Here is a 27,096-nt window from a genome sequence, read left to right as displayed (position 1 = left end):
TGGCGGCTGCGAATAAAGTTGTGTTTGAAGCGGGGCGACTTCCGGTGTGGCGCTGGGCCGAGTTGCCTTCAGGTCCGATTGGCCGGCGGGAGAGAGAGAGAGACAGACACCCGAGAGGGACACGGAGCACTCGGCATCATGCTGTCGCTGGATTTTCTGAACGATGTGCGGCGTATGAATAAGCGGCAGGTCGGTGAGGGCAACGGGTCCACCCTCTCCTTCAGGAACAACCCCCACCACCCGAGTGTATCGGTTCCCTCTCCCCGGGGCATCGATGCCCCCCGTGGGACCTCAGCCCTTTCCCCCCACCTCTCCCCGGGCGTCGGATTCCGCCCGTACTGCCTACCTATCACCCCCCCCACACACACACACTCTCGCCTGTTTTGCCCCCACCCAGGTTTGGTGATTCTCTTGTGAGCTTCTTTCGGATGCCCCGTGGGGAGGGCGCGCTGTGATCCGGTGTTTGCACAGCCCGGCAATGTGGACTGGGTGTCTCCATGTGGAAAGCCTTCTCGCTACGTTTGGTACCTTAACATATGTACAAAATGGGCGGGCGTTCAGCTGTACTTGAGAATGAAAGCTGCGTGGTGACCTTAATCCATATCTTTGCTTGTTCCGCGCAGTTTTCTGATCCATGGTTTAGGACACGTCATTAATAGGAGCGGACTGCTGTTCCACTCACTTTGTCTTCAAACATTTCAGGATTGGTTAATGTCAATTCCTGTACACAGCGTAAGGGAAATGAAATACTTGTTACTCCAGATCCGATGCAGCACAAAAAATATAAAGAACACAATAATAATAAACAAATGTAAATACATAAAATATAAATACACAAAATGCTAGGCTGTAATAAGATGACTCGAGAAATAATATAGAGGTGGAGATGTTGATCAGCCTTTCTGCTTGGGAAAAGTAACTGTTCCTGAGCCTGGTAGTTCTAGCGTGGATGCTAAGTAGCCTCCTCTCTGATTGGAGTGAGCAGATTGCGTGGGATCCTTCATGATGTTACTGGCCCTTTTCTTGATGGGTAGTCTGGTAGCAGTGATGTTTTGGGCAGTTTTTGCTGCCCATTGCCTGTGAGCTCCAGTGCAGTTTCTACACCAAGCAGCAATGCAGCTTGTCAGGATGCTCTAATGCGCATCTGTAGAATGATGTGAGTATGGATGTGCAAAGTCCAGCTCTCTTCAGCCTCCTCAGAAAGCAGAGACATTGGTGAGCTTTCCTGATTGGGTATAATGTGTTCTGGGACAACGAGAGTTTGTGTGTGATGGGCGCTCCCTGGAGTTTGAAACTGCTTGAAGTTCCCACTGCTGTGCTGGCAATGTAAAATGAAGTGTGAGTGATGCAGGTTCTCTTGAAGCCGATAACCATCTCCTTTATCTTGTTGACTTTAAGGAAGAGGTTATTTGCCTGTCACCTGGCCTCGAGCTCTTTCACATCCTCTGTGTAAGCTGATTCATCAGTGTCAAGCTCACTGATGACACAACAATGTGATTGCTGGGGTATTTGCCCATGCCGGCATGTCTGAGCAACCTGTATAGCAATGGACTCAGCACACAGCCCTCGGGGGAGGAGGGGGCACCCGGTTTGAGGATAATGGGTTGGGAGGAGTAGTTGTGCATCCTGACTATTGGGTCCGATGCTTAGGAAGTCCAACACCCCGTTGCACAATGGTGTATTCAGACCAAAGAGTAGGAGTTTGTTCACCAAGGTCTGTGGGACAATATTGTTCAAAGCTGAACTGAAATCTAGGAACAGCATTCTGACATGTGTCCTTGTTTTCTAGGTGTGTCAGGGCCAGGTGCATGATAGATGCTATGACATCTGTTGTAGTGTGCTTCTATTGGTGAGAGTCCAATGTGGCAGGAATGGAGATTTTGATATGTGCCATTACCAGTCGTTCAAAGCACTTCATGATAATTGGCATCAGTGCTTAGTGCTTCCAGATGGTAGTTGTTTAGTTCGGCAGCTATAGAGCTCTTTGGTACCGCGATGATGGCTGATTTAAAGCATTGGCGGCAGCAGCCTGGAAGAGTGAAGTGTTTAAGATGTCCATGAAGATGTCAGTGAGTTGATATGCACACTCCCCGAATACTCAGTGTGGGATGTTGTTAATCCCCCAGTTGCTTTATGGGGGTTGACTGTCTGCAGAGTCCTTCTCCTGTCTGCTGCTGTTAGGCAGTGGCTGTTCACCTGGGAGGGTGGGGGTAGCTTTTGTTACTGACACTATATTGCACTGCCTTGAAGTATACAGAAAAGTTGTTTAGAACATCAGGGAGGGAGGTGTCAATGGTATGGTCGACATTGTTTCTGTTACATAGTCAGGAACGCTCTTGATGCCCAGCAACATACAGGGGAGTTGTCATCAGACAGGTCTTTCTGTATTGTTTGTGTTTGGGCAGTATTTTCCCTCTTGATATCTAAGATGAGATTTCTCAATAGACAATAGGTGCAGGAGCAAGCCACTCGGCCCTTCGAGCCAGCACCGCCATTCACTGTGATCATGGCTGATCATCCACTATCAGTGTCCAGTTCCTGCCTTATCCCCATAACCTTTGATTCCACCATCTTTAAGAGCGCTATTCATCTCCTTTTTGAAAGCCTCCAGAGACTCTGCCTCCACAGCCTTCTGGGGCAGAGCATTCCATATATCCACCACTCTCTGGGTGAAAAAGTTTTTCCTCAACTCCATTCTAAATAGCCTACCCCTAATTCTTAAACTGTGGCCTCTGGTTCTGGACTCACCCATCAGCGGAAACATGCTTCCTGTCTGCAGCGTGTCCAATCCCTTAATAATCTTATATGTTTCAATAAGATCCCCTCTCAGCCTTCTAAATTCCAGAGTCCGGTCGCTCCAATCTTTCAACATATGACAGTCCCGCCACCCCGGGAATTAACCTTGTGAACCTACGCTGTACTCCCTCAATAGCAAGAATGTCCTTCCTCAAATTTGGAGACCAAAACTGCACACAGTACTCCAGGTGTGGTCTCACCAGGGCCCTGTACGGCTGCAGAAGGACCTCTTTGCTCTTATACTCAATTCCCCTTGTTATGAAGGCCAGCATGCCATTAGCTTTTTTCACTGCCTGCTGTACTTGCATGCTTGCTTTCAGTGACTAATGTACAAGAACACCTAGATCTCGTTTTGCTTCCCCTTCTCCTAACTTGACTCCATTTAGATAATAATCTGCCTTCCCATTCTTACTACCAAAGTGGATAACCTCACATTTATCCACAGTAAACTGCATCTGCCCACTCACCCAGCCTGTCCAAGTCACCCTGCATTCTCATAACATCCTCCTCACATTTCACACTGCCTCCCAGCTTTGTGTCATCGGCAAATTTGCTAATGTTACTTTTAATTCCCTCATCTAAATCATTAATATATATTGTAAACAGCTGCGGTCCCAGCACTGAACCCTGCGGTACCCCACTGGTCACTGCCTGCCATTCCGAAAGGGACAGTTAATCGCTACTCTTCGTTTTCTGTCAGCCAGCCAATTTTCAATCCATGTCAGTACTCTGCCTCCAATACCATGTGCCCTAATTTTGCCCACTAATCTCCTATGTGGGACTTTATCAAAGGCTTTCTGAAAGTCCAGGTACACTACATCCACTGGCTCTCCCTTGTCCATTTTCATAGTTACATCCTCAAAAATTTCCAGAAGATTAGTCAAGCACGATTTCCCCTTCATAAATCCATGCTGACTCGGACCAATCCTGTTACTACTATCCAGATGTGTCGTATTTCATCTTTTATAATTGACTCCAGCATCTTTCCCACCACCGACGTCAGGCTAACCGGTCTGTAATTCCGTTTTCTCTCTTCCTCCCTTCTTGAAGAGAGGGACAACATTAGCCACCCTCCAATCCACAGGAACTGATCCTGAATCTATAGAACATTGGAAAATGATTACCAATGTGTCCACGATTTCTAAAGCCACCTCCTTAAGTACCCTGGGATGCAGACCATCAGGTCCCGGGGACTTATCAGCCTTCAGATCCAACAGCCTATCCAACACCATTTCCTGCCTAATATAAATTTCCTTCAATTCATCCATTACCCTAGGTCTTTTGGCCACTATTACATCTGGGAGATTGTTTGTGCCTTCCCTAGTGAAGACAGATCCAAAGTACCTGTTCATCTCGTCTGCCATTTCCTTGTTCCCCATAATAAATTCACCCGCTTCTGTCTTCAGGGGCCCAATTTTGGTCTTAACTATTTTTTTCCTTTTCACATACCTAAAGAAGCTTTTACTATCCTCCTTTATATTCTTGGCTAGTTTACCTTCGTACCTCATTTTTTCTCTGCGTATTGCCTTTTTAGTTACCTTCTGTTGCTCTTTAAAAGTTTCCCAGTCCTCTGGCTTCCCACTCGTCTTTGCTATGTTATACTTCTTCTCTTTTATTTTTATGCTGTTCATTACTTCCCTTGTCAGCCACAGCCTCCCCTTACTCCCCTTAGGATCTTTCTTCCTGTTTGGAACGAACTGATCCTGCACCTTCTGCATTATTCCCAGAAACACTTGCCATTGCTGTTCCACTGTCATCCCTGCTAGGGTATTGTTCCATTGAACTTTGGCCAGCTCCTCCCTCATAGCACCATAGTTCCCTATGTTCAACTGTAATATTTGACACTTCCGAGTTTCCCTTCTCCCTCTCAAATTGTAGATTAAAACTTATCATATTATGGTCACTACCTCCTAATGGCTCCTTTACCTTGAGGTCCCTGATCAAATCCGGTTCATTGCACAACACTAAATCTAGAATTGCATTCTCTCTGGTAGGCTGTACAAGCTGTTCTAAGAATCCATCTCGGAGGGACTCCACAAACTTGGGGTCCAGTACCAACCTGATCCCTCCAGTCTACCTGCATGTTCTCCTGGCTGCTCTGAGAGTTGTTCTGTCACTGGACTTGATAACAACATCCCATGCTTTTAGTAGGGAGTGCACCTAAGCTTTCAGCCTGAGCTTCTGGTTCGGCCATAAAATAACCATTAAGGTACACACTTCTATAGCCAATGACTGATGATGAGGCATATTCCTTGAGGTCTGTGCCTGTGTAGTTTGTGCTGACCTCCTTGAACATCTGCCAGCGAGTCCATTTAAAGCAGTCCAGGAGCACAGAGATTGCCTCGTTAGGCCACACAGTGGTCGTGCGCTTGACTGGTTTCTCCATTTTCAGTAGTGGTCGGTGTGCTGGGGTTGGCATTATGGAGATGTGGTCATTGGGGCCAGATAAGGGCATGGGGTGGCTTTGTAAGTACCATGTCAGTTTGTATAAACATGGTCCAGTCTGTTCCCCTAGTGGCCATGGTGATGTGTTGGTGGAATTTGGGTAAAATATCCTGCAGGTTAACATGATTGAAGTCTGCCCAGATGTTTGTAAACTCCCTGAGCAGCATTTAATTGTAAGATGCTCGACTTCCTCGGATCAGTGACTGCTAACTACAGATGAGTTTGTGCACCAGTCTTTATTCATGTACACACAGGTTCTACTTCCTTTGGATTTCCTTGACAGGGATTCTGTCTAGCCGAACAGCGTCATGTCATCGAGTTGAAATACCAAGTCGGGCATGTTGTTAAGCCACGTTTTGGTGAAAACCAGAATGCAGCAGTTTCTCATCTTTCTCTCTCTTTGCATAAATTTAATTCATTGTAATTTATAGTTTTTATTATGTATTGTAATATACGGCTGCCACAAAACAACAAATTTCACGACATATGCCAGTGATATTAAACCTGATTCAGTAACACACACAAAATGTTGGAGGAACTCAGCTGGCCAACATAAGTTTGGCCTACTGAACTTCTCCAGCATTTTGTGTGTGTTGCTTGGATTTCCAGCATCTGCAGATTTTCCCATGTTTCTGATTCAGTAAGACCAAGTTGCCCCCCCCCCCAGTATTTCCGTGTAACTCTCTCAGAACTCCTCAACTCTTCTAGTTTAAATGCTTAAAATATATTTAAGGACTCTTTCTCCATAGCTCTTTGGGGAAAAGAAATCAAAAGAATTCCTTGGGGAATGTATTTCTCCACATCTGTTTGAAATGGGAGCTCACTAAATTGTGCCCCTTATTCTAGATATCCACAAGGGGAAATATCCATCTTCTCAATCCTGCTGAGAGGTTTTTATTTCACTAAGAAATTTCTTTATTCCTATGATTTGTTCGGTCTTTTTTGTGCCAAGCTCTTAATGCTGCAAATCAACCCAGTGAACCTTATTAGCACTCCTGCTATGAAAGTGTAATGTCTATTAAATATGGAGACAAGGACTGATGTGGTTTCACCAGGGCCCTGTAACATTGCACCAAAAATTCTACCCTCCACTTGCTGTATCTAACTCTTTAGACTTGGATGTACCAGGACTCCAGAACCCTCTCTGTTGCAACATTTTGTTGTCTTGGTCAAATACTACTTTGCTTTTTCCTCCTCCTTTCTAGATTGCATAACTTCACATTTTCCCACATTGCATTCTGTCTTCAGAATTCTTGCTCCCTCATGTTACCCATCAGTACTCCTTCGCAAGCACTTCGTGTACTTTGTGCAACCTGCTAGCCTACCATTCTTGGTATTGTCCGCTCAGTTAGCAGCAATGCAGTCAGTCCCTTCATCCAAGTCATTAATATAGATAAAAAGTAGTTTGAATGATCCCTTAATGATCTAAATTCTATGGTAATTCGAAGGATTTTTAAAGTTTGGACCTTTTTCATTCAACCAACTTTCTAGCCAGGTTAAAAAAAGACTTTTTTTTTTACCCCCACCCCAAAATTTTTTGAGAGTTTACCAAATACTTTTGGAATCCAGATAGCTTATAATAATAATAATGTTAGATATTTTATTGTCCGATAATTTAATCATTTCCAAACTTTCTATCAAGTTCTTATGATAGGACCTTACTATACAAATCCAGGCTGGTTTAACAAATGAACTAAAATTTTTCAATTCCTGTTGCCATAATTATGGAGTCCAATAACTTTCTGGCAAATCATCAGAGTATGGTTCCTATTTTTAAACAGCAACATGACATGCATTTTTTCAGTCAAAAGAACCTTAGTTCAGGAGAATTTTGGAAAATTACAATTAGAATATTTGACCGTTTTCACCCACTTTGTTTTAAGATAGAATTTATATGGCCTGAGAATGTCATTACTTTCAACCCTGTTCTTCCAGTAATATCACTCCCTGCACTACATTTCTTGGGATGCCATCCCTGGTCTCTGCTATTAATCCTGCTGTAGTGGTCTTGCAGCCTGTTAATAATTTCCCTGTGTTCATTTCAATATTGGCATCGTCTATCATTCCTGCCTTTTTATTCTCTTTCATGGCTCTTCTGTTGCCATTTGCTTTGGACAGGATCTACACCATTAGTTTTATTTTGTAGCAGCAGTTTAATGCTCTCATCTCTAATATTCTGCAGCTTTTTTGTTGGTAACTACAAGACTTTCTTCGGGGGGTGGGGGGCAGGTGTAAACAATTCCTGTACAACAGTAAACTTTTTTCCAGCACTGTCCACACCTCCACTGATATTTTATTCATCAGTCATTTACCTGGTTTACCTTAAGCTGCTTGGCATTTCCTCCTTTCAAATTCAATGACACATATTCTTATTGAGTAAATATTCATGCACCATTCAGCTTTTGACCAAATCTGCTTCATTATTTAATACAAAACTATGTAACCCAATCCCTGACTCGTCCCAGACACTATATTGTAGGAAGGTAAAGAGACTTAAGAAATTTATTAGTACTACTACTACTACCACTACTACGACGTTGACTCAGGCCTAGGGGGCTGGCATCGGGCATAAGAAATTTGCTATCTTTCAAACATGAGTTAGTCTGGTTGTTGCATTCTTTGGGGCAGATCTTCTGCCTAGATGCCAGTGCTAATCTTTGACGTCTCCAGGTATTCCAGTGGAAGTCCTTGTTTCCAGTGCTGCTGTTGCTTGAAGTCAGCAGTGGTAGCCTCATCCCCTAGCTCTTGGAGACTAAAGAGAGAGCTCTCTACCATAAGCTTCATAGCTGTCATGTTGGAAAATCTGCTCATGGCCAATTGATTAAATCTATTGCCGGCAAAGTATTAAAGTGAATGGGAGATGTCAGTTCCCTTAGAGGAAAGGTTTCATTTGTAATTTAAGTTGCTTTCAAAATTTTTAATGTTGCATGTTAACTAACTGAAAAGCCTCGCCCTACATTGACTACACCAGAAGGACACAAGTGAAAGTTGTGCTCTGAGCCGTGTCAAACAAATAAAGACAGGTAGCCAATAATTCTGTTGTAAATTCCTGTATTTGTATATTCTGTCATTTCCTCTTAGCAGCACACCAATGCACAACTTTCCTCAATCTGATCTCTTTCCTGCTTAATTGTACTTGCAAATTCTCCACTATTTGCTTATCTCTCATTGTATCCTCATCAATGATGTGGGAACATAAGAAATAAGAGCAGTGTAGGCCATCCGGCCTATCGAGCCTGCCCCGCCATTCAGTAAGATCATGGCTGATCTGTCCGTAAACTCAGCTCCATCTCCCTGCCTTTTCCCCATAACCTTTAATTCCCCTACTATGTAAAAACCTATCTAAATGTATCTTAAATAAACTTAGTGAAGAAGCCTCAACTGCTTCCCTGAGCAGATAATTCCACAGATTCACCACGCTCTGGGAAAAACAGTTTATCCTCATCTCTGTCCTAAATCTTCTCCCCTGAATCTTGAGACAATGTTCCCTTGAATGTCATCTTGAATAATCAGGAGTTCCCCAGTTACTTCCTGATCTTCCAGGAAAATCTTTTCCCAGCTAATTGTCCTCTACAAGATCTCCTTTGATTCCTGAATTATGCTTACTATAAAACAGTGTGAGCGTTCGTGGTCAGAATGATCTCTCATTCTTGCTGTAGAGAAGTAGCATAGCAGTTAGTACAACATTTAACGACGTTGTAAAATCTGTTGGGGTTTGATTCCCGCTGCTGTCTGGAAGGAGTTTATACGTTCTCCCATGACCACATGGGTTTCTTCCAGGAGGTCTAGTTTCTTCCCTCAGTCTAAAGGCATGTTTTAGTGAGTTGTGGGCATGCAGTGATGGTGCCAGAAGAGTAGTAGCACTTGCCCATCACAATCCTTGTTGATTTGATTTGTTGCAAAATGACACATTCAGTGTATGTGACAAATAAAGCCAATCTTTAATCTTTCTTTTCAGTGATTTGTTATCATTGATGAAGTGCAACTTGTTTTTTGAACACCAAGAAAAACCAGATTTGTAACTTGTTGATGTTATAATCTCTTTCCGGTATTATGTTCTTATGAAATTAGATGGTTTTGCTTCCAGTCATCAAAGTTGCTTAATTGAATTCTGATGTGCATTTGATTCTTCCATGTATGCAAACCTTGATGACAACACAAACTAACAGATTCTTCACCATTTTTCCCTCACACCCTCCTCTACTTTTTCAAAAGCAAACCCTTCTGGTTACTCTCAATTTGTAGGTAAAAATTTCTTTGGCCTGAGTTAGTGTTGTTGCTTGAATGTCATAAGTTTATGCAGCCTGGAATCATGTCCGTAGGCCCGTCAGTCAGGTACCTAAATACCCTAATCCGATCCTAGTCCCATTATATTCTCCTCACATTGTCATCAATTCTCTCCAGATTCCATTAGTCACTTACATACTGGGGCAGTTTAGTATATCTGTTTAACCTACTAACCCATGTCACTTTGGGATACAGGAGGAAATTTGGATTATTTCACAATTGCAGAATCCAGACATAGCAGCGGAGGTCAGGATTGCACTGTGAGGCGGTTGCTTTCAAAACCCATTGGCCAAATACTTCATGGAGTGGGTGACAGTGAGGTAGTAAAATCAGAGCAAATTGAACTGAGTATACCTTGGCCTCAGGTAGGCTGACAGTTGAGGGATTTTGCATATCTACTACAGTAGTTCAGACTGTCTGGGCCACATGTGGAGCCAGTGGGAAATGACTGATACATGTATTTGACAATTCTAACAGAAGTGTTTAAAAAATTTTTAAAACCTTGTTCTTTTCTGAATCATTAGCAAAAGGTATCCACAAAGGAGGGACTATGCACATGTTAAAGGTTTTAGAAACTATTAGAGTTATGTGGAAAATAAAATAAAGAAAGGATTCTTAAGGTACAGAAGGAAACAAAATAATAATACTTTCCAACCAATTAACGAACTGCTGTACGTAATGCTGGAGAGTACCTCGGGTCCGACAGGCATACAGTACTAAGTTGGTAGCCTTCTCTCTATCTCTTAGTTCCAGATGCAACCCAAACTAAAGAAAGGTAAAAATCTGCACTGAAAACATGCCCTTTTTTATACCTTTCACAAATCTACACAAGTTTTACCCCTTTACTTTTCCATCTCCAAGTGATACAAGCCTGTACCATCTTATCTCTCGCAGCTGTCGTTCTAAACATGTAACTCAGAGACTGAGACAGCAGGTATGCAAGAAGAAAAATATTCTCCACCAGTGTGTAATCTCAAGGATGTGCTATCACCACTTTCCAATGTGACACCATTTTATCCTGCAGTCACCACTTTGCGTAACACACTAGTGCACCTATACAATGGAGAAATCAAAAATGACTCTTAATTAATTTGACACCTTCCTCACAATATTCTTCATGTTATGTGTCCATTTTTCTTATTATTTCTGGTTTAAGATGGGTAATGTCTATGCCATACTACATAGAAGATAGTGAGCTTTTGTATTGATTTACACAACTTGCTAGGCCACTTCAGAGATTTTGAGCCAAGTTTATTTTGTGACCTCAGTAATATGGAGACCAGGCTAGGCCAGGCAGGGCTGGAATCCTTCAAACCTCATTATAAGTGAAAGAATAGCTGCTTTAGGGTCTGATGAAGGATCTCAGCCCGAAATATCAACCAGACATCCCACCTCTCCCGGAACTTCCGGGAGTCTCCCGCATATTAATAGTGGCTCCTTGATGCCCGCAAATTATATACAATGTCCCGAAAATTGATTTTTTTTTTGAGAGCAAGCATGAGAGAATGCGCGAGAAAGAGCGAGCGCAAGAGCAAGAAGGCAAGCGCGAGTGAGAGCGACCGCGAGAGGGAGCGAGCGCAAGTGAGAGGAACCATGGACGAGAGAGAGAGCGAGAGAGTTCCAAAAAAAGTCAGAGTAGCAGAGTGTTCCAAAAAAAAATATAAAACGTACGTCACCCCAGACTACACTAAAGTGTACCCCTGCCAAATAGGGCTCAAAATAATGACAGTGGTGCTCACTGCACTGTTTGCAACAGTGACTTTTCTATTGCCCATGGTGGGTTAAGACTGTAAAAGTCATGTTGAGGTGAGTTTAACAGGTGTCATTCATTCATTAGCATAGCTAACGTTATTTAAACTAGCTGGCTAGCTGCTAAGGAGCTACCCTATTGCAGACATCCCACCTCTCCCGGAAGTCTCCCTCAAGTTGATGGTGCTACCTCTATGAAATGAGTTCTTGCAGAGTGGGATGTCTGATCAACTGTTTATTCATTTCCATAGATGCTGCCTGCCTTTTCATCTTTGTCTTTAATAATATCAATCACATCATTGCATAACCAAAAAACCACAGTATATGATCCAGTTAAACATTTTGGGAAGTTGCACAAAGAATGGACCCCTTTCAAACATGTGCAAAATTCCCCTGTTAATCTTACAGATAATGTTTAGGCTCAAGTGCATAATTCTCAGTAGTTTTTAATGGCCTAGTTAAGCTTATTTGCTTAAAACCGCTTCTACTTAAAATTAAATTCAACAACAGGAAAGCTTTCTTCAGCTCCTTGAAGATATTCATTCTACTTTTTTCTCTGACCTTTTCTCCTTTATCTTGATTCCTGTATCTGATGGGGATTCTAAGCTCTAGAGGGTATTGCTTGCACATTCTAATGCAGACAGTGGTTTGCATATTTTTTAAAAAAAGCTTCAGTTTGGTTGTGAAGGAGCGCTCGTGTTTGCTCTCTGACCACAAGTTCCAGCTACCCTCTGGTTGGCTGTGTGGGTAGAAGCCCAGTCAATGGCCAGGTCTTGAAAGCAACTGGTTCCATTTGTTCAGTATTCTGAATATCATCTGACACTTCTCAGAAGGTGAATGAATTTATGTTGCAGCTGCTGTCCTGTACCTACTGGCTGAAAGTTTGGGAAAGGTTAGAAGACAGGAGCAATTGTATACTGTAGTTGTGTGTCCTAGGGCCGTTTTAAGTTCTCGCTTCCAGGTGGATGTTTAGTTTTAAGAAATGAAGTTTGTATTGCAGGTTGCCACTCAAAAAAGCAACACGCGTAATGCCATAATCTTTCATGAGTCCTGATGGAGAGTTTCAGCCCGAGCATCCATTGTTTATTCCTCTATAGATGCTGCCTGATTTGCTGAAATCCTCCAGCATTTTATGTGTATTGCTCAAGATTTCCAGCATCTGAAGAACCTCTTGGTTTATGACACTCAGACTTAACTTGGAGCACACAACTGTTTTAATTATTTTTCAGTTTTGGGTATTTGGTTCTTTGTGCTAGTAGTATGTGATAGTAACTCCCTATTAACTTGTACCTGCAGTGGTCTGTTGTTGGAATGAATCTTTCCACAAGTACTGGAGGTGACTTAATGATATTGACCAGATGTGAGACCAGTATAGATAAAGTGCATTGTTTTTTCTTCATGATCATACTGTTATATAGAAAGGTAAAACTGTTGGTGTTGCATGCATATTCACTGAAATCTTACCTGTGTTTAATCTTTTGTTGTTTCAGCTGTATTATCAAGTGTTGAATTTTGGTATGATTGTATCATCTGCACTGATGATATGGAAAGGACTGATGGTCCTCACAGGGAGTGAAAGTCCAATTGTAGTTGTACTCAGGTGAGTTATCGTCCTGTTCATATACTAATTTTCATAGTTTCTTCAGATAGTTGTGTTTGATAAAGGAGTGCTCTCTTTTCCTTCTCCACTCCTCCCTCATCATCTTTGGTTCATTCATGTTAGAAAGTGGGTTCCATCAAGATATCAAAATCACTTGGAAATTCTACTTTGCATATTGAATATATTGCAGTATTGTATTATTTGTGGTATAAAATGTGTGGATTCAGAGTCAGACATGATTGATTTGCTTTGAACTGTGCATTGGGGATCTATGAAATTGTTTAGTTTAAGGACTGAAATCATTATAAGGGGAAACGAGCTGTAGTTGGCCATTTGGCATCTCTTTCCATCGTTAAATAAGATCATGTGTCTTCGTGCTATTTTCCTGCACTAACCCCATATCCCTTAAAATCTATTGAACATACTCTGTGACTGATCTGCCATGGCTCCATTAGCTGGAGAATTTCAAAGACCCAGTGTCTTCTGGCTGATTAAATTTCTTTTCATCACTGTCCTCAAAATCTGATTCTTTTCAGAGCCTGCCTGATAATGGCTATGATAGCCAATGGCATGTCTACCCTGTGAATCCCCTTAACAATAAAGTCAGATCTCCTATTCCTTAATCCTAGAAAATATCAGCATAGTCTCCACCTGCTTTCATAGGATTAAACCTTCTATCCCAGGAATAAATCTCGTGAACTTTACTGACCACCCGTGGCCATGTTTCATAATAGCTTTTAGTCAAAAAAAATTGTGCTTTCTTCACATCAGAAATGTACCTTTCCCAAAAAAGAACATAAATATGTCCCTGTCCCCCAGTCCATTTTTGAACTGCTGACTAATGTGATGGGAATAGCTTCCTTTTATTTACCCTCTAAATCAGATCAGACAACATCTTGTAAATATATTCACATTTTAAATGGGTTCTTCTTGCATTCTGTGATCATTTGTATCAAGTTACATAACTCAATGCTATGGAATGCAATGGTCACTTACTACTTTTCAAAAGTTTTCATAAATATCGATACAGTATATAATTTTTTTGAGTGTCCAGCCATTTATAATGAACTTCTGACGTGCTAGAAGAAATGGAAGTAGAAATACTTGTCATTTAGAGAGTAACAAAGTAGATGTGGCAGGAATATTCCCTCTTGTAGGCGGATTTAATGTAGGGGTTAGCACCCTGGCATCAGAAATTGTAAGTTGCAATTTCCACTCTGAACAAGCTGCTAATCCTGGGCATTTCTGTGTAATATTGAATGGTATAGTATCTATTGACTCTTTATGAATGCTGCGTTTTGTAAACTATCTACTGTCTGTCCAAAGTTTAAAGAAAAATGTTTGCTACGTGCTGAGAATGTGATTATGGTACTGTATAAATGCAAGCACTTTCCCTTCATCTGAAATACCTCATTTTCTTTGTATTGCATATGTACAGAACAAATTTGTACAAATTTTAGTCACTGTTGAACCCCTTAGATATTTTCTGTTGTATAAAAACATTGTAAATAATATGTACATGATTTAATCTGTCATGTTGATAATTAACAAAAATATTGAACAGTTATTTTAATTATAAAGGTACAATGATTTTTTTCCACTTTATAGAATATGGGTGAATATTTACAATAAGATTATACCCCACCCGATAGCCAGCTTGTGCAGCATTCTTTGTTATAGAATGCAGTTCAATTTGAAGAATTTAGCTATCTGTGAGAATGTCCCTAAAGTTTAGTGTACAGCAGTTTCTGATGCAATCTTCATCTCTGTTGAGTGCATATACTTGGATCTTAAGCATTAAAGGAGTTTGCATTATCAATCTTTGAGTGAAGACAATTGTGGATATTACAATTGTAAACACGAGGAATTCTGCAGATGCCGGAAATTCAAGCAACACACATCAAAGTTGCTGGTGAACGCAGCAGGCCAGGCAGCGTCTCTAGGAAGAGGTACAGTCGACATTTTGGGCCGAGACCCTTCGTCAGGACTAACTGAAGGAAGAGCTAGTATAGTCTAGTAGAGCTATATAGAAAAAGACGAGACAGAGAGAGAGAGAGAGAGAAAGAATGTGTGTATATAAATAATGGATGGGGTACGAGGGGGAGACGGGACATTAGTGGAAATTAGAGAAGTCAATGTTCATGCCATCAGGTTGGAGGCTACCCAGACGGAATATAAGGTGTTGTTCCTCTTGGATATTCCGTCTGGGTAGCCTCCAACCTGATGGCATGAACATTGACTTCTCTAATTTCCACTAATGCCCCACCTCCCCCTCGTACCCCATCCGTTATTTATTTATATACACACAGTCTTTCTCTCTCTCTCTCTCTCCTTTTTCTCCCTCTGTCTCTCTGACTATACCCCTTGCCCATCCTCTGGGTTTTTTTCCCCCTCCCCCTTTTCCTTCTCCCTGGGCCTCCTGTCCCATGATCCTCTCATATCCCTTTTGCCAATCACCTGTCCAGCTCTTGGCTCCATCCCTCCCCCTCCTGTCTTCTCCTATCATTTTGGATCTCCCCCTCCCCCTCCCACTTTCAAATCTCTTACTAGCTGTTCCTTCAGTTAGTCCTGACGAAGGGTCTCGGCCCGAAACGTCGACTGTACCTCTTCCTAGAGATGCTGCCTGGCCTGTTGCGTTCACCAGCAACTTTGAAGTGGATATTACAAATCTGGAATGAAAACTGAAGATGGTGGAAGTAATTTATAGGTCAGGCAGTGTCTGTGGAGAGAGGATTACCTTGATATTCCAAGTCACTTGAAAAAACAGGTCAACAACCTATAATCTTAACTGTTTCCATCTACAGGTATTGCCTGACTGGAGAATAATGTGGTAATTATTAATTGCATTTTGATTTAGCAAATAAAATGGTTACATTGAAAATAATTTCCTTCTCAAAATTAACATAACAAATTTGAATAAATTGCTATCTAAATTAACTAAGATGTAGAATTTTTATCCCAAAATTTTAATGTAAAACTTTGCAATTAAATTTGGTATGAACCAAAGATCATGGCCTCTGTAATTTAGTGATGTTTACCAGACATGAATAAACATCTGGTGGTATTGTGGTTGACTATGATAAAGAGCATTGCTGAATAGTCAGCTCACTGTGTGGGTAAGATGCCAGAGGCCTCATGGCATGGTTGGAAATGTACCTCTCTTTTAAACTAATGAAAGTTGAGATGGAATGCTTGGATTGATTTTTATGCCAATACTCTGAAATATCACTTTCCTTTCTGAAAGAGTTGGGGTTACTTTGATCTTCTTCCGATTTATTTCAGTGGGAGTATGGAACCTGCATTCCATCGAGGGGATCTTCTATTCCTGACAAATCGAGTTGAGGATCCCATTAGAGTTGGTGAAATTGTTGTCTTCAGAATTGAAGGACGAGAAATTCCAATAGTACACAGAGTACTGAAAATTCATGAGAAGTAAGTGGCCCAAAGCCAGGAAACCAGAGATTGTTTAAAATGTCAGTAACCCTTTTCTGTAAAGTGATCTCCCTTGTGGGGAGATGGAAATCCCATTTTCTTTCTACTGGGTAATGTGCAAACTCTGATTTGAAATGCTTTGCTCCTTTCTTCAATCTCCCACCTTTTCCCAAGAACCAAGAGAATTGTGGGAAGTGCGGACAATAAAGATCCTCCTCATTTTTGGCTTTACTCTGCTTATAAGCAACTTGTTTTTCTTTCCCTTTCCCAGCTCTAGAATCACAACCAAGTTTATTATTACTAACAGAAGTTGTGATATTTGTTTTGTGGCAGTGGTGCATAGAAATTACTATAGGTTACAAAGATAAATAAATAGTGTAAAAGCTGAATAGCAAAGTAATGTTCAGAACTCAAATGGCAGAGGAGAAAAGGCTGTTCTTAAAACATTCTGAGTGTGAGTCTTCAGGCTTCTGTTTCTCCTCCCTAAAGCAAAGAGAACGTGTGCCGGATTGTGAGGGTCTTTAATGATAGGTGCTGCCTTCTGGGGGCTTCGCCTCTTTATGAACCTTCCTCAGTGGCAGTGAGGGTTGTGCCCATGGCGGAGCTGCCTGCATCTACAGCCCTCTGTAGCTTCATTTGGTCCTGTGCATCGGAGCCTCCACACCAGACTGCGAATCAGCCAGTCAGAATGCTCTCCACCATACATCAGTCGAAATTTACAAGACTCTTTAGTGACTTACCAAATGTCTCTAAATTTAATTATAAACAATGAACAAGAATGTTGTTCATAGAAAACTGTTGCAATTATAACTGTTCTGAATTCGAATGAGCAGAGAGGTAGTTAAATTGAGATTATTGTCGTGTGCATAATTACAGTGAGGTACAGGTACAATGAAATCGCAGCAGTATCACAAGCATGTAGGTACAGTCAACACCCATAATAACAATTATATATAAATTACACATTTTTAAGGTCAAAGAACAATCAATATTCTTGCATCTATTACATGTGCTCTTGCTTTCATAGAGAGGGCTGTGTATGTGTGTTTGGGAAACTGAGGGCTAGTATATTGAGGTGTTTCCTGGGATACATCATGGAATTTGATTGGGATTGCACTTAAAGATTGCAGCTCAGCTTGCACACACAGGAGTTTTCTTATCTGTTGCTTCTTGAAAAGGGCCATTTGCTGATGTATTCCATTCAAACCTCTAGCTAAAGTGTCTGTAGTCATGTGAAACTTTGTTGTCTCTCTGTACCTGAAGTGCTGATTTTGGACAAATTCGTTCAGATTTTTCACGTCTGCAAAAACAGAAAACAGCAATGCCCTATGTTTGCATTTTAGCTACTTATCAACCCATAATTTTCAACCCTGCAATTTTGTGAGATGTCTGTCCTTCATAAATGTCCATCTTTTGACTGTGTCACCTTGGGTCGAAGCTTTGCTGCCCCAAACCCTCTTGGTTCCTCCTAAAATATTTGTTAGACCCTACTGTTGATGCTTTGCATAATTAAGGGTGCTGTGTAAATAAAAGCCATTGACATAGGTTGTCAAATTTGAAATTACCCTTTTATAAAGTACACTCTCTAAGCTTCTACTTATTGTGAACCAAATGCTAAAGGAATGTTCCCTTCCCTCTAGAGAAAACGGTGACATCAAGTTCCTGACAAAAGGTGACAACAACAGTGTTGATGACAGAGGCCTGTACAGGCAGGGACAACATTGGCTAGAGAAAAAAGATGTTGTGGGAAGAGCTCGTGGGTGAGTTGGACATCTTGTTTCGCACCTACATACTGAATACTGTGCTTCAGCTAGAAGATGCTTCCCAAACTTTAGGAAATAGCTCCTGTAATGACTGAAAAAACAGTATAATAGAACAGAAAAAAACAATGGAAAGTGCCAGGCTGTTAAAACAAGTAAAGTGCCAGTCAGATTACAGGCTTCAGAAGTAAAAAGTAAGTGAGGCAAAGAGAGAGGGCTTGAGAATAGATGAGCAACAAACATAAAAGGAATCCAAAAATGCTCTGGGAACAAGAAAAGGAAAAGAAGCTGATGGCTGAACCAAGCACCAAACCTACCAATGTGGCAGAGAGGCCACATGCACTAAAGACCAGTTAGAGAAGTGGAGCTGAACAGAGGCCTAAATCTAAATTCTCTCTTGAAAGCTCACATGGTTGCTATACTGAGTGCATGGTTTTTCACAAAGCAAGCTCAATAAAGAAACATGTAATTGAGTTTAGTCTAGCACAGGAGGTGGTTCTAGTGTAATTTTGTCTCTTAATGTCCCCCTCACAATCTGTATCCATGTTCTAATGGTGGCAGATTGGTGAAGTTACACATTCCTTGTCCTACAACCCTCCCCATCTTTTGTCTACTTAAAAGACCTCTGAGATTTACTATTTTTGTAGATTAGTTTGCTATAATTAAATCCTTAACTTGACATTCAAATCGTGGGCCTTTCAATGGGTAATCCAGAATTATGGTGGCAGGATAATGTAGCCATTTTCACGGGGGTCCTGCATTTACAGACTACAGCAGCACCAAGTTTTACAGCTACTCACTATAATCTACCTAAATTGCCACATTCAGAAGCAAAGAATGGTGTTATTTGGAAAGATGTTCTTTTGCCGTGTTTGTTCAGAGTCATTCTATTTTTTTCCCCCAAAGTCCGTTGATGGATTATAAATTTTGAGCAGCTCACAACTTTGCTGTGACCGCAGCATTCCTGGAATAGTTGCATTAACATATATGAAGTGTGAAATGTTTTCTTTTAGTGGTACATAGTACTAGATAAATCTTTGAAATGTGTGACATTAACCGCTGTCCAGCCTGCATCGTACAAATGCCAGATATAATTTCACGCTGTTACTAGCTGCGCCCTGTCATAATTGTATGTCAAGCAAAAGGTTTATAACTAATACTGTTAGGCAAGTGGTAGTGACAGTGGTGATGACTGGTAATTTATTTTTGGTCATGGCTGAGTGCTTATAGTTTGAAGATTCACTGCTCTTTCCAATTCATTTATTTACCATATGTACATCAAAATGCACAGTTTTTGCACTAGTGGCTTGTCCCAGTTTACTCAAGACTTGTATCCATAGTACTGGAAGCCAGCATCCAGCTCCACTACAAATATCTACCAACTTTTGGTTTCTATACACGAGTAGGGGGGGAATGGGGGGGATGATTGCTTGATGTTTCAAGCTCGATTTTACAAGTCAGTGTAGTACTATCTAATTCAATATGTATTTGCATTGGCATGTGGGTCCACTTGGAAGTCTCAGTGGTAGCTTGGTAGGCTATATAGCCCGTTCTGGAGTATCTCTTCCTGATGTTAATGCTCAATGCTCTAAAATCCAGTTCTAGTGAATTTCTTTTAAAATAATTTGATGTCTTAGCTAGCTTGATTTGGAACGGTAACAATTTACAAATTGTGCTATAATAAATGTAGAGATCATCCTGTTCAGTACAAAATAGAGTTCTGTTTCATTTAAATTAAAATCCTAGAACATAACATTTAGTTTTCAAATTGTCTTAGATACATATATATTAATATAATATTTGCTGGACCTCAGGGAATGTAGAAAATTATTGTAAAATGGCATTTTAAGCCTGACAGCTACCCATTACTAAAACTATGGATTACTAATAGCCATCTGAATCACGTCAGTGGGAAAAAAGCTGTGTAATTATCCTTTTTGAGGCATCATGCAGATTTGTGCAAATTGAAATTTAGCAAAGTATCTCTGAACTGGGGCTAATCATTTTTCAATTTGTAAATACATTTTTACAGAGTACTTAAGTCCTCAGGACTGTGGGGAAATGAAAATTTGCTTATCAGTTTTCAGAATGTTTAATCCTTGGTCATCTGTGAACTCAGAAGTTGGTCTTAAGTCATTACTTCAGTCTGCCTTGCACTTGTGCAGCATTTTATTATACTGAGCTGATGAATTCTTGCTAATATAAATGTAATAATTGAAATGAATCCCGTATATTACTCTTGTACCATTACTGAAAATTATAGCATGTATTCTTAAGTCTGGCTCAGACTCAGCAACTTCAATCCAAAATCCATTTGGGAATGCTCAATTATGTTTAAAGGAATTGTATGAAAATGGAATGAAGCTCTTTGTGGATAATGTTATGTTAAAGGACCTATAAATCCAGGTGTTGAGAATTGTAATCAGACCAAAAATAATGTTGAGCATAACTATTATGAAAACAGAGCAGTTAAAGTCCCCAATTCCATTTTATAAACTAAGTAAAGCTGGTATTCTGACGTTTGCTGCAGGTGTTGTCACTTTGACCCCCAACCTGTAGAGTAAGCTGGTACCTCTCCTTCCCCTCCCCTGCTGAAGGGCATATTAGTGCAAACTTGTACCCTGGAAACCAGGATAAAACTGCATATTGACAATCATCAGTTGCACATGTACATAATAAATAGCAGAGTTCCTGATGGCTTGTACTTGCTGGAGTTTAGAAGAATTGCTGGGGGGGGGGGGGGGTCTCATTGAAGCCTATCAAATATTGAAAGGCCTAGAGAGAGTGGATGTTGAGAGGGTCTAATAATGGGAGAGTCTAGTACCTGAAGGCACAGCCTCAGATTAGATGATGTCTCTAAAACAAAGATGAGGAGGAATTTCTTTAGCCAGAGGTAGGCTGGTGAATCTGTGGAATTCATTGCCACAGATGGCTGTGGAGGCCATGTCATTGGGTGTATTTAAGGCAGAGGTTGAGAGATTCTTTATTGATCGTGGTGTCAGGGAGATGGGGTTGAGAGGGATAATGAACCAGCCACGATGGTGGAACAGACTTGATGGGATTCTGGCTCCTAATGGCCTTATGTAAATGATGGCATGATAGCACGGCAGTTGGTGTAACTATTACAGGGCCAGCAACAGGGTTCAATCCCTGTGCACTTTTCCCGTGACTGTGTAAGTTTCCTGCAGGTGTTTGGGTTTTCTTCCACATTACAGATGCATGAGCTAGTAGTTTAGGTAGTCACGCAAACACGAGGAAATCTGCAGATGCTGGAATTTCAAGCAACACACACAAAAGTTGCTGGTGAACGCAGCAGGCCAGGCAGCATCTCTAGGAAGAGGTACAGTAGACGTTTCGGGCCGAGACCCTTCGTCAGGACTAACTGAAAGAAGAGCTAGTAAGAGATTTGAGAGGGGGAGGGGAGATCTGAAATGATAGGAGAAGACAGGAGGGGGAGGGATAGAGCCAAGAGCTGGACAGCTCCAACCTGATGGCATGAACATTGACTTCTCAAACTTCCGCTAATGCCCCATCTCCCCCTCGTACCCCATCCGTTATTTATTTATATACACACATTCTTTTTCTCTCTCTCTCCTTTTTCTCCCTCTGTCCCTCTCACTATACTCCTTGCCCATCCTCTGGGCTTCCCCCCCCCCTTCTTTCTCCCTAGGCCTCCTGTCCCATGATCCTCTTGTATCCCCTTTGCCAATCACCTGTCCAGCTCTTGGCTCCATCCCTCCCCCTCCTGTCTCCTCCTATCATTTCAGATCTCCCCCTCCCCCTCCAACTTTCAAATCTCTTACTAACTCTTCTTTCAGTTAGTCCTGACGAAGGGTCTCAGCCTGAAACATCGACTATACCTCTTCCTAGAGATGCTGCCTGGCCTGCTCTGTTCACCAGCAACTTTTATGTGTGTTAATTTAAGTAGTCACATGGCCGTCATTGGGCGGCACGGGCACGAGACCTGTTACCATGTTGTATCTAAATAAATTCCAACATGTTGAAACCACAACAGGAAGCACATTTTGAGGTGCAGTATTCTGAGCTGAAGTAGAGTTATTGATTTTGTTTTTGTTTTGAAAGATATATGTGGGCCAGAGTAATGAAAAATGTTCCAGTAGGATTTAGTTCCTTCATCCGACAGTCACTAGATGGTGTTAAAATATGTTCTGTTGTAACCTAAGCTAATTCACTTACCAGGAAATTACTATTTTTCTCCACCCAAACCCACCCCCTCCCCTCAACCTACTCAAACTCGGTGAGATCAGCCAAGTTTGAGTGAATTGTCTGAAAAATAAGGATGAGATGACAGGATCTTATCATTATAATCAGTCTAACCACTGAAGAGTCAGGTTTCATATTTAGATCAGTGAATTTTGAAAGGGTGCATCTGTTCAGTGGTTATAATAATTAAATTAATAATTAAATTATTATAATTGGCTATTTTTAACTTTCATATTACAGAATTGTTTATGCCCTTAACACATCTGATCTTGATTTTCCAGGTTTGTTCCTTATATAGGCATTGTGACCATTCTCATGAACGACTACCCAAAATTTAAGGTAACCTGAATCTCATCATGTTCCTGATGCCAGTGTTTTACGGCTTTCTCTGCTTTCTGTATTTAAGAATGAATTGATTTGTTCCACAGTATGCAGTGCTCGTTCTGCTGGGTTTGTTTGTGCTGGTCCATCGAGAGTAAAGAATGGGTGGACTTGACCTGAGGATAGGAGTGGAGTTTCGCACCCAAGGCCAAAGTTCCAGATGACCAGCCGTCGTGCACTCCTGCAGCTATTCCCAGGGGCTTCTGCTTCCTGACAGATGTTGATTCAGTGTTTTTAATGAAGGTCTGTACAGTAGAAACTTAAGTGATGGACAGAAAGATGCCATCTTCCACGCAAAAGCTTTTGGATTCTGCATCTCAAATTTCTATTGCAAAGTGATATTGGTGAATGTGACAGGGAGGGGAAAGTGTAGGGGGGTGGTGGGAGGAAGGTATGGTTGGGGTGAGTGGTTTGAAATCTGATGACGCCAATACTAAGTTGTATCTCCCAGCTTGGACCTTGTATGGCCTGGCGCCACTGCTGTTCCGGTACAGATTAAAAGTGTTCCATTCTGCAGTGTTGTGTGTCAGCTCTTTGCCTACAGACGTCAGCACACCACCTCTCCTCAGTGTCAGGTTTATGATCTGGTGACTGACTCGGAAGCCGGCCAGAGGGCAGTTGTTCCTGTAAGTGGGTTCGCTGGCACTGGCCTGCTGGCAGTTTGTTCTCCTGATGTACTGACCAGTGAATCCCAGTTCACACCCCAGAAACACCAACTGATTACATACCTCCTGTATCATTGACAGGAGGTAGATCTTGTAACTCCACAAAGGATTCATCGAGTTCATACCTGATCTAATAATCCCAGCACCATTTTCAAGCTCCATCTCTTCTGTGTGACTTTCAGGGGAGGGAAAGGGAATAGGCAGCCAGTGCAGAGTACTCTTGTGGCCAAACCTCTCAATAGGTATATCGCTCTGGATAGGAAGGACAAGGGGGAAGCTACAGCGACCAGGTCTATGGCACTGAGTCTGGTTCTGTGGCACAGAAGGGAAGAGGGGTGGAGATGAGTGCAGTAGTGATAGGGAGTTCCTTCTGTGGACATGTAAGAGACACCCAGGTGATATGACATTCTCCCAGGTGCCAGGGTCAGGGGTGTCTCGGATCAGGTCCATGGCACTCTAAAGGGGAGAGTGAACACCTGAAAGTCATACATATACAATGATTTGTGTAGAAAAGGGAGGGGGTCTTGAAGAGAGCGTGTAGGGAGTTAGGCAGAAAGCTGAAAAGCAGGACCTCCAGGGTGGTAATCTCTGGATTGCTGACTGTGCCATGGGCCAGTGAAGGAAAGAATAAGATGATTTTGCAGATGAATGTATGACTGAGGAATTGGTGCAGGGGTTCAGGGTTTCAGATTTCTGGATCATTGAGATCTTTTGTGGGGAAAATTTGACCTATACAAAAAGGATAGATTATGCTTGAACCCAAAGGATACCAATGTTCTTGCATGTTGGTTTGCTGAGCTGTTGGGGAGGGTCTAAACTAATTTGGCGGGGGGGGGGGGGGAGAACCGGAGTGATAGAGCAGAGAATGGAGCAGTTTGTATACAACTAAGTGCAGTGTGTGCTGCGACTGAGAGGAAGGACAGGCAGATAAGGAAAAATTGCAGTCAGTGGGATGAGTTGAAATGTCACAGGGCCAAAATCAAAAAGGGTGATGAATACAGGACAGAAGGTTTTGTATTCAAATACACACAGTATACAGAATAAGGTAGATGATCTTGTAGCTCAGTTCAAAATTGGCAGTTATGATGTTGTGGGCATCTCTAAATTGTGGCTGAAGGAAGATCGTAGTTGGGAGCTTGACATCCAAGGATGCACATTGTATGGACAGGCAGGTAGGCAGAGGGGTGAGAGTGGATATTGGAGCGCTGGAAAATGACGCTGGACAGGTATTGATGGGGCAAAGAAATGGCAGATGAACGTAATAAATATTTTCATCAGTCTTTGCTGAGGAAGATACTGGCAGAATGCCAGAAATGCAAGAGTGTCAGGGGCAGAAGTGAGTGTCATTGCTATTATTAAGGAGAAGGTGCTTGGGAAGCTGAAAAGTCTGAAGGTCGATAAGTCACCTGGACCAGATACCAGTGTTCTGAAAGAGGTAATTGAAGAGATTTTTGACACATTAGTAATCTTTCAAGAATCAGATTCTGGAATGGTTCCTGAGGAATGGAATGTTGCAAATGTCAATCCACTCTTTAAGAAGGGAGGTAGAAAGACAGGAGAGAGGAAATTCTAGGCCAGTTAGCCTGACTTCAGCGGCTGGAAAGATGTTGGAGTCTATTATTAAGGATGACATTTTGGAGTACTTGGAGTCGCATGATAAAATAGGTCAACATCAACATGATTTTCTGAAGTAGAAATCTTGCGTGCCAAGTTTGTTGGAATTCTTTGAGGAAATAACAGGCAGGATAGAAAAGGAGTTAGTGAATGTTGTTTATTTAGATTTCCAGAAGGTTTACCTCCTCCCAGTCAGCCAATCTTCTATCCATGCTGGTAGCTTTCCTGTAATTCCGTGGGCTCTCTCGTGTGCAACAGCTTGTCAGAGTGGGAGTAAAGAGGGCCTTTTCTGGTTGGCTGCCAGTGACTAGTGGTGTGCCACAGGGGTTGATGTTGCGACCACTTCTTTTCATCACATTATACATATGTTAGTGATTTTGATAAAGGCTTTGTGGCCAGGTTTGCAGAAGATACAAAGAGAGGTGGTGGGGCAGGTAGTGTTGAGGAAGCAGGGTGTCTGCAAAAGGGCTTGGACAGACTGGGGGAATGGGCAAAAAAGTGGCAGATGGAGTATAGTGCAGGGAAGTGCATGGTAATGCACTTTGGCAGAAGGAATAAAGGCATGGGCTGTTTTCCAAATGGGGAGGCAACTCAGAAATCAGAGGTGCAGAGGGGCTTGGCAGTCCCTGTTCAGGATTCCCTGAAGGTTAACTCAGAGGTTGCATTGGTGGTAAGGCAGGCAAATGCAATGTGATTATTCATTTCAAGAGGACTAGAATAGACTAGAAGCAAGGGTGGAATGGTGAGAATTTATAAGGCATTATAAAGACTTTATCCTGCACTTGGGGTATTTGAGCAATTTTGGACCCCTTCTCTAAAGCTGTGCTGGCATTGGAGAGGGTCCAGAGGAGTTCACAAGAATGATCCCAGAAATGAAAATTTTCATCTATGAGGAGCGTTTGATGGCTGTGGACCTGTACTTGCTGGAGTTTAGAAAATTGAAGAGGGAATTTCATTGGAATATATTGAATGGCTTAGGTAGAGTGGATGTGGAGAGGATATTTCCTATAGTGGTGGAGTCTATGACTAGAGAGCACAGCCTCAGAATTGAGGCACATCCATTTAGAACAGAGGTGGGAAAAATATCTTTTGCCAGAGAGTGTGGTGAATCTGTGGAATTCATTGCCACAGACAGCAGTGCATTCCAAGTCGTTGGGTATATTTAAGATGGAGTTTGATAGGTTCCTGATTAATCAGGGTGGCAAAGGTTACAGGGAGAAAGCAGGAGAATGGGGTTAAGAGGATTAATAAATCAGCCATGATGGAATGGCAAAGTGGACTCGATGGGCCAAAAGCCCTAATTGTGCTCCTACGTCTTTGGTTTTACAGAACATTATCAGTGACTGACCCTGTAGATTATAGTATACCAAAGATTTGTCATCTGTACCTGAATAAATTTCTCCTCTGCTCTGCCCTGAATCCTGTGTTCAGAAACTTTCTTCTGGTCTGAGCCACTTCCTCTCAGGGGAAGCATGCTCCTTGCTTCAAGCTTCCTGCACCCTTTACGAATCTAGCTAGTATCAATAGATTACTTCTCCTAAACTGGAGAAAGCTGCCCTGGTACTGTCCATATCTTGTATAGGAGGCAGGATTCCTGGATCCAGGCTGGTGTCAGCTACCATCTACACCTTTCATTCCTTTTCTGTGGGGAAAGACTGCATACAAGTACATTTGTTTCTGATGAAATGTTGGCAGTTAATTTTAATTAAGTGTTTATGGGTGGAAGTTCTTTGGTATTGTTGGTAAAATCTTGGATTATACAGACAAGCCTGGCATACTCATACTTAATGTGAGGCTGTATTTGTAAACCCTAATACAGTTCTCTGAAGCTGCTTGTCTTAATTTTGATTAGTAATAGACAATATGGTCAGTACTTTTCCCCAGTATATTCTCTGCATACTGGGACTTTTATGGATATTTTTTGTATTTTTGTGCCCCAAATTCTGCTCATCATTCTTCTTTTGGCCTGCTCTCCTTTGCACCGGCTTTTGTTGTTCAAAAGGACAAGCTAAATTGGACTTTGTGTACTGAACTCAGTTTTTCTCTGCAACCAACAATATCTTTTGTTTCTTTCTTAACTAAATCCCCTGAAAATGGGTGCTATTATTTTTAATTTACAGTTGAATTAAATAACACTGAATGT

General features: G+C 41.7%; 1 protein-coding gene across 1 annotated transcript; it reads left to right on the top strand.

Annotated features, from left to right (window-relative positions):
- sec11a (SEC11 homolog A, signal peptidase complex subunit) lies at positions 1–26,372 on the top strand. The gene is made up of 6 exons (XM_072282324.1): positions 1–189; positions 12,768–12,877; positions 16,160–16,309; positions 17,950–18,069; positions 22,575–22,632; positions 22,722–26,372. Exons 1-6 carry the CDS (start codon positions 139–141, stop codon positions 22,770–22,772), a joined length of 540 nt encoding a protein of 179 aa, XP_072138425.1. The 5' UTR covers positions 1–138; the 3' UTR covers positions 22,773–26,372.
- The last annotated feature ends 724 nt before the right edge of the window (positions 26,373–27,096 follow it).

Source organism: Mobula birostris, chromosome 18 (genome assembly GCF_030028105.1).
Source record: "Mobula birostris isolate sMobBir1 chromosome 18, sMobBir1.hap1, whole genome shotgun sequence".
NCBI lineage: Eukaryota > Metazoa > Chordata > Chondrichthyes > Myliobatiformes > Myliobatidae > Mobula > Mobula birostris.
This window is presented reverse-complemented; position numbering and strand designations above follow the sequence as displayed.

Coding starts and splice junctions, on each gene's coding strand:
- sec11a (XM_072282324.1), top strand. CDS start 139: ATGCTGTCGCTGGATTTTCTGAACGATGTGCGGCGTATGAATAAGCGG. Junction 16,310..17,949: donor GTACTGAAAATTCATGAGAA/GTAAGTGGCCCA, acceptor CCTTCCCTCTAG/AGAAAACGGTGACATCAAGT. Junction 22,633..22,721: donor ACGACTACCCAAAATTTAAG/GTAACCTGAATC, acceptor TTTGTTCCACAG/TATGCAGTGCTCGTTCTGCT.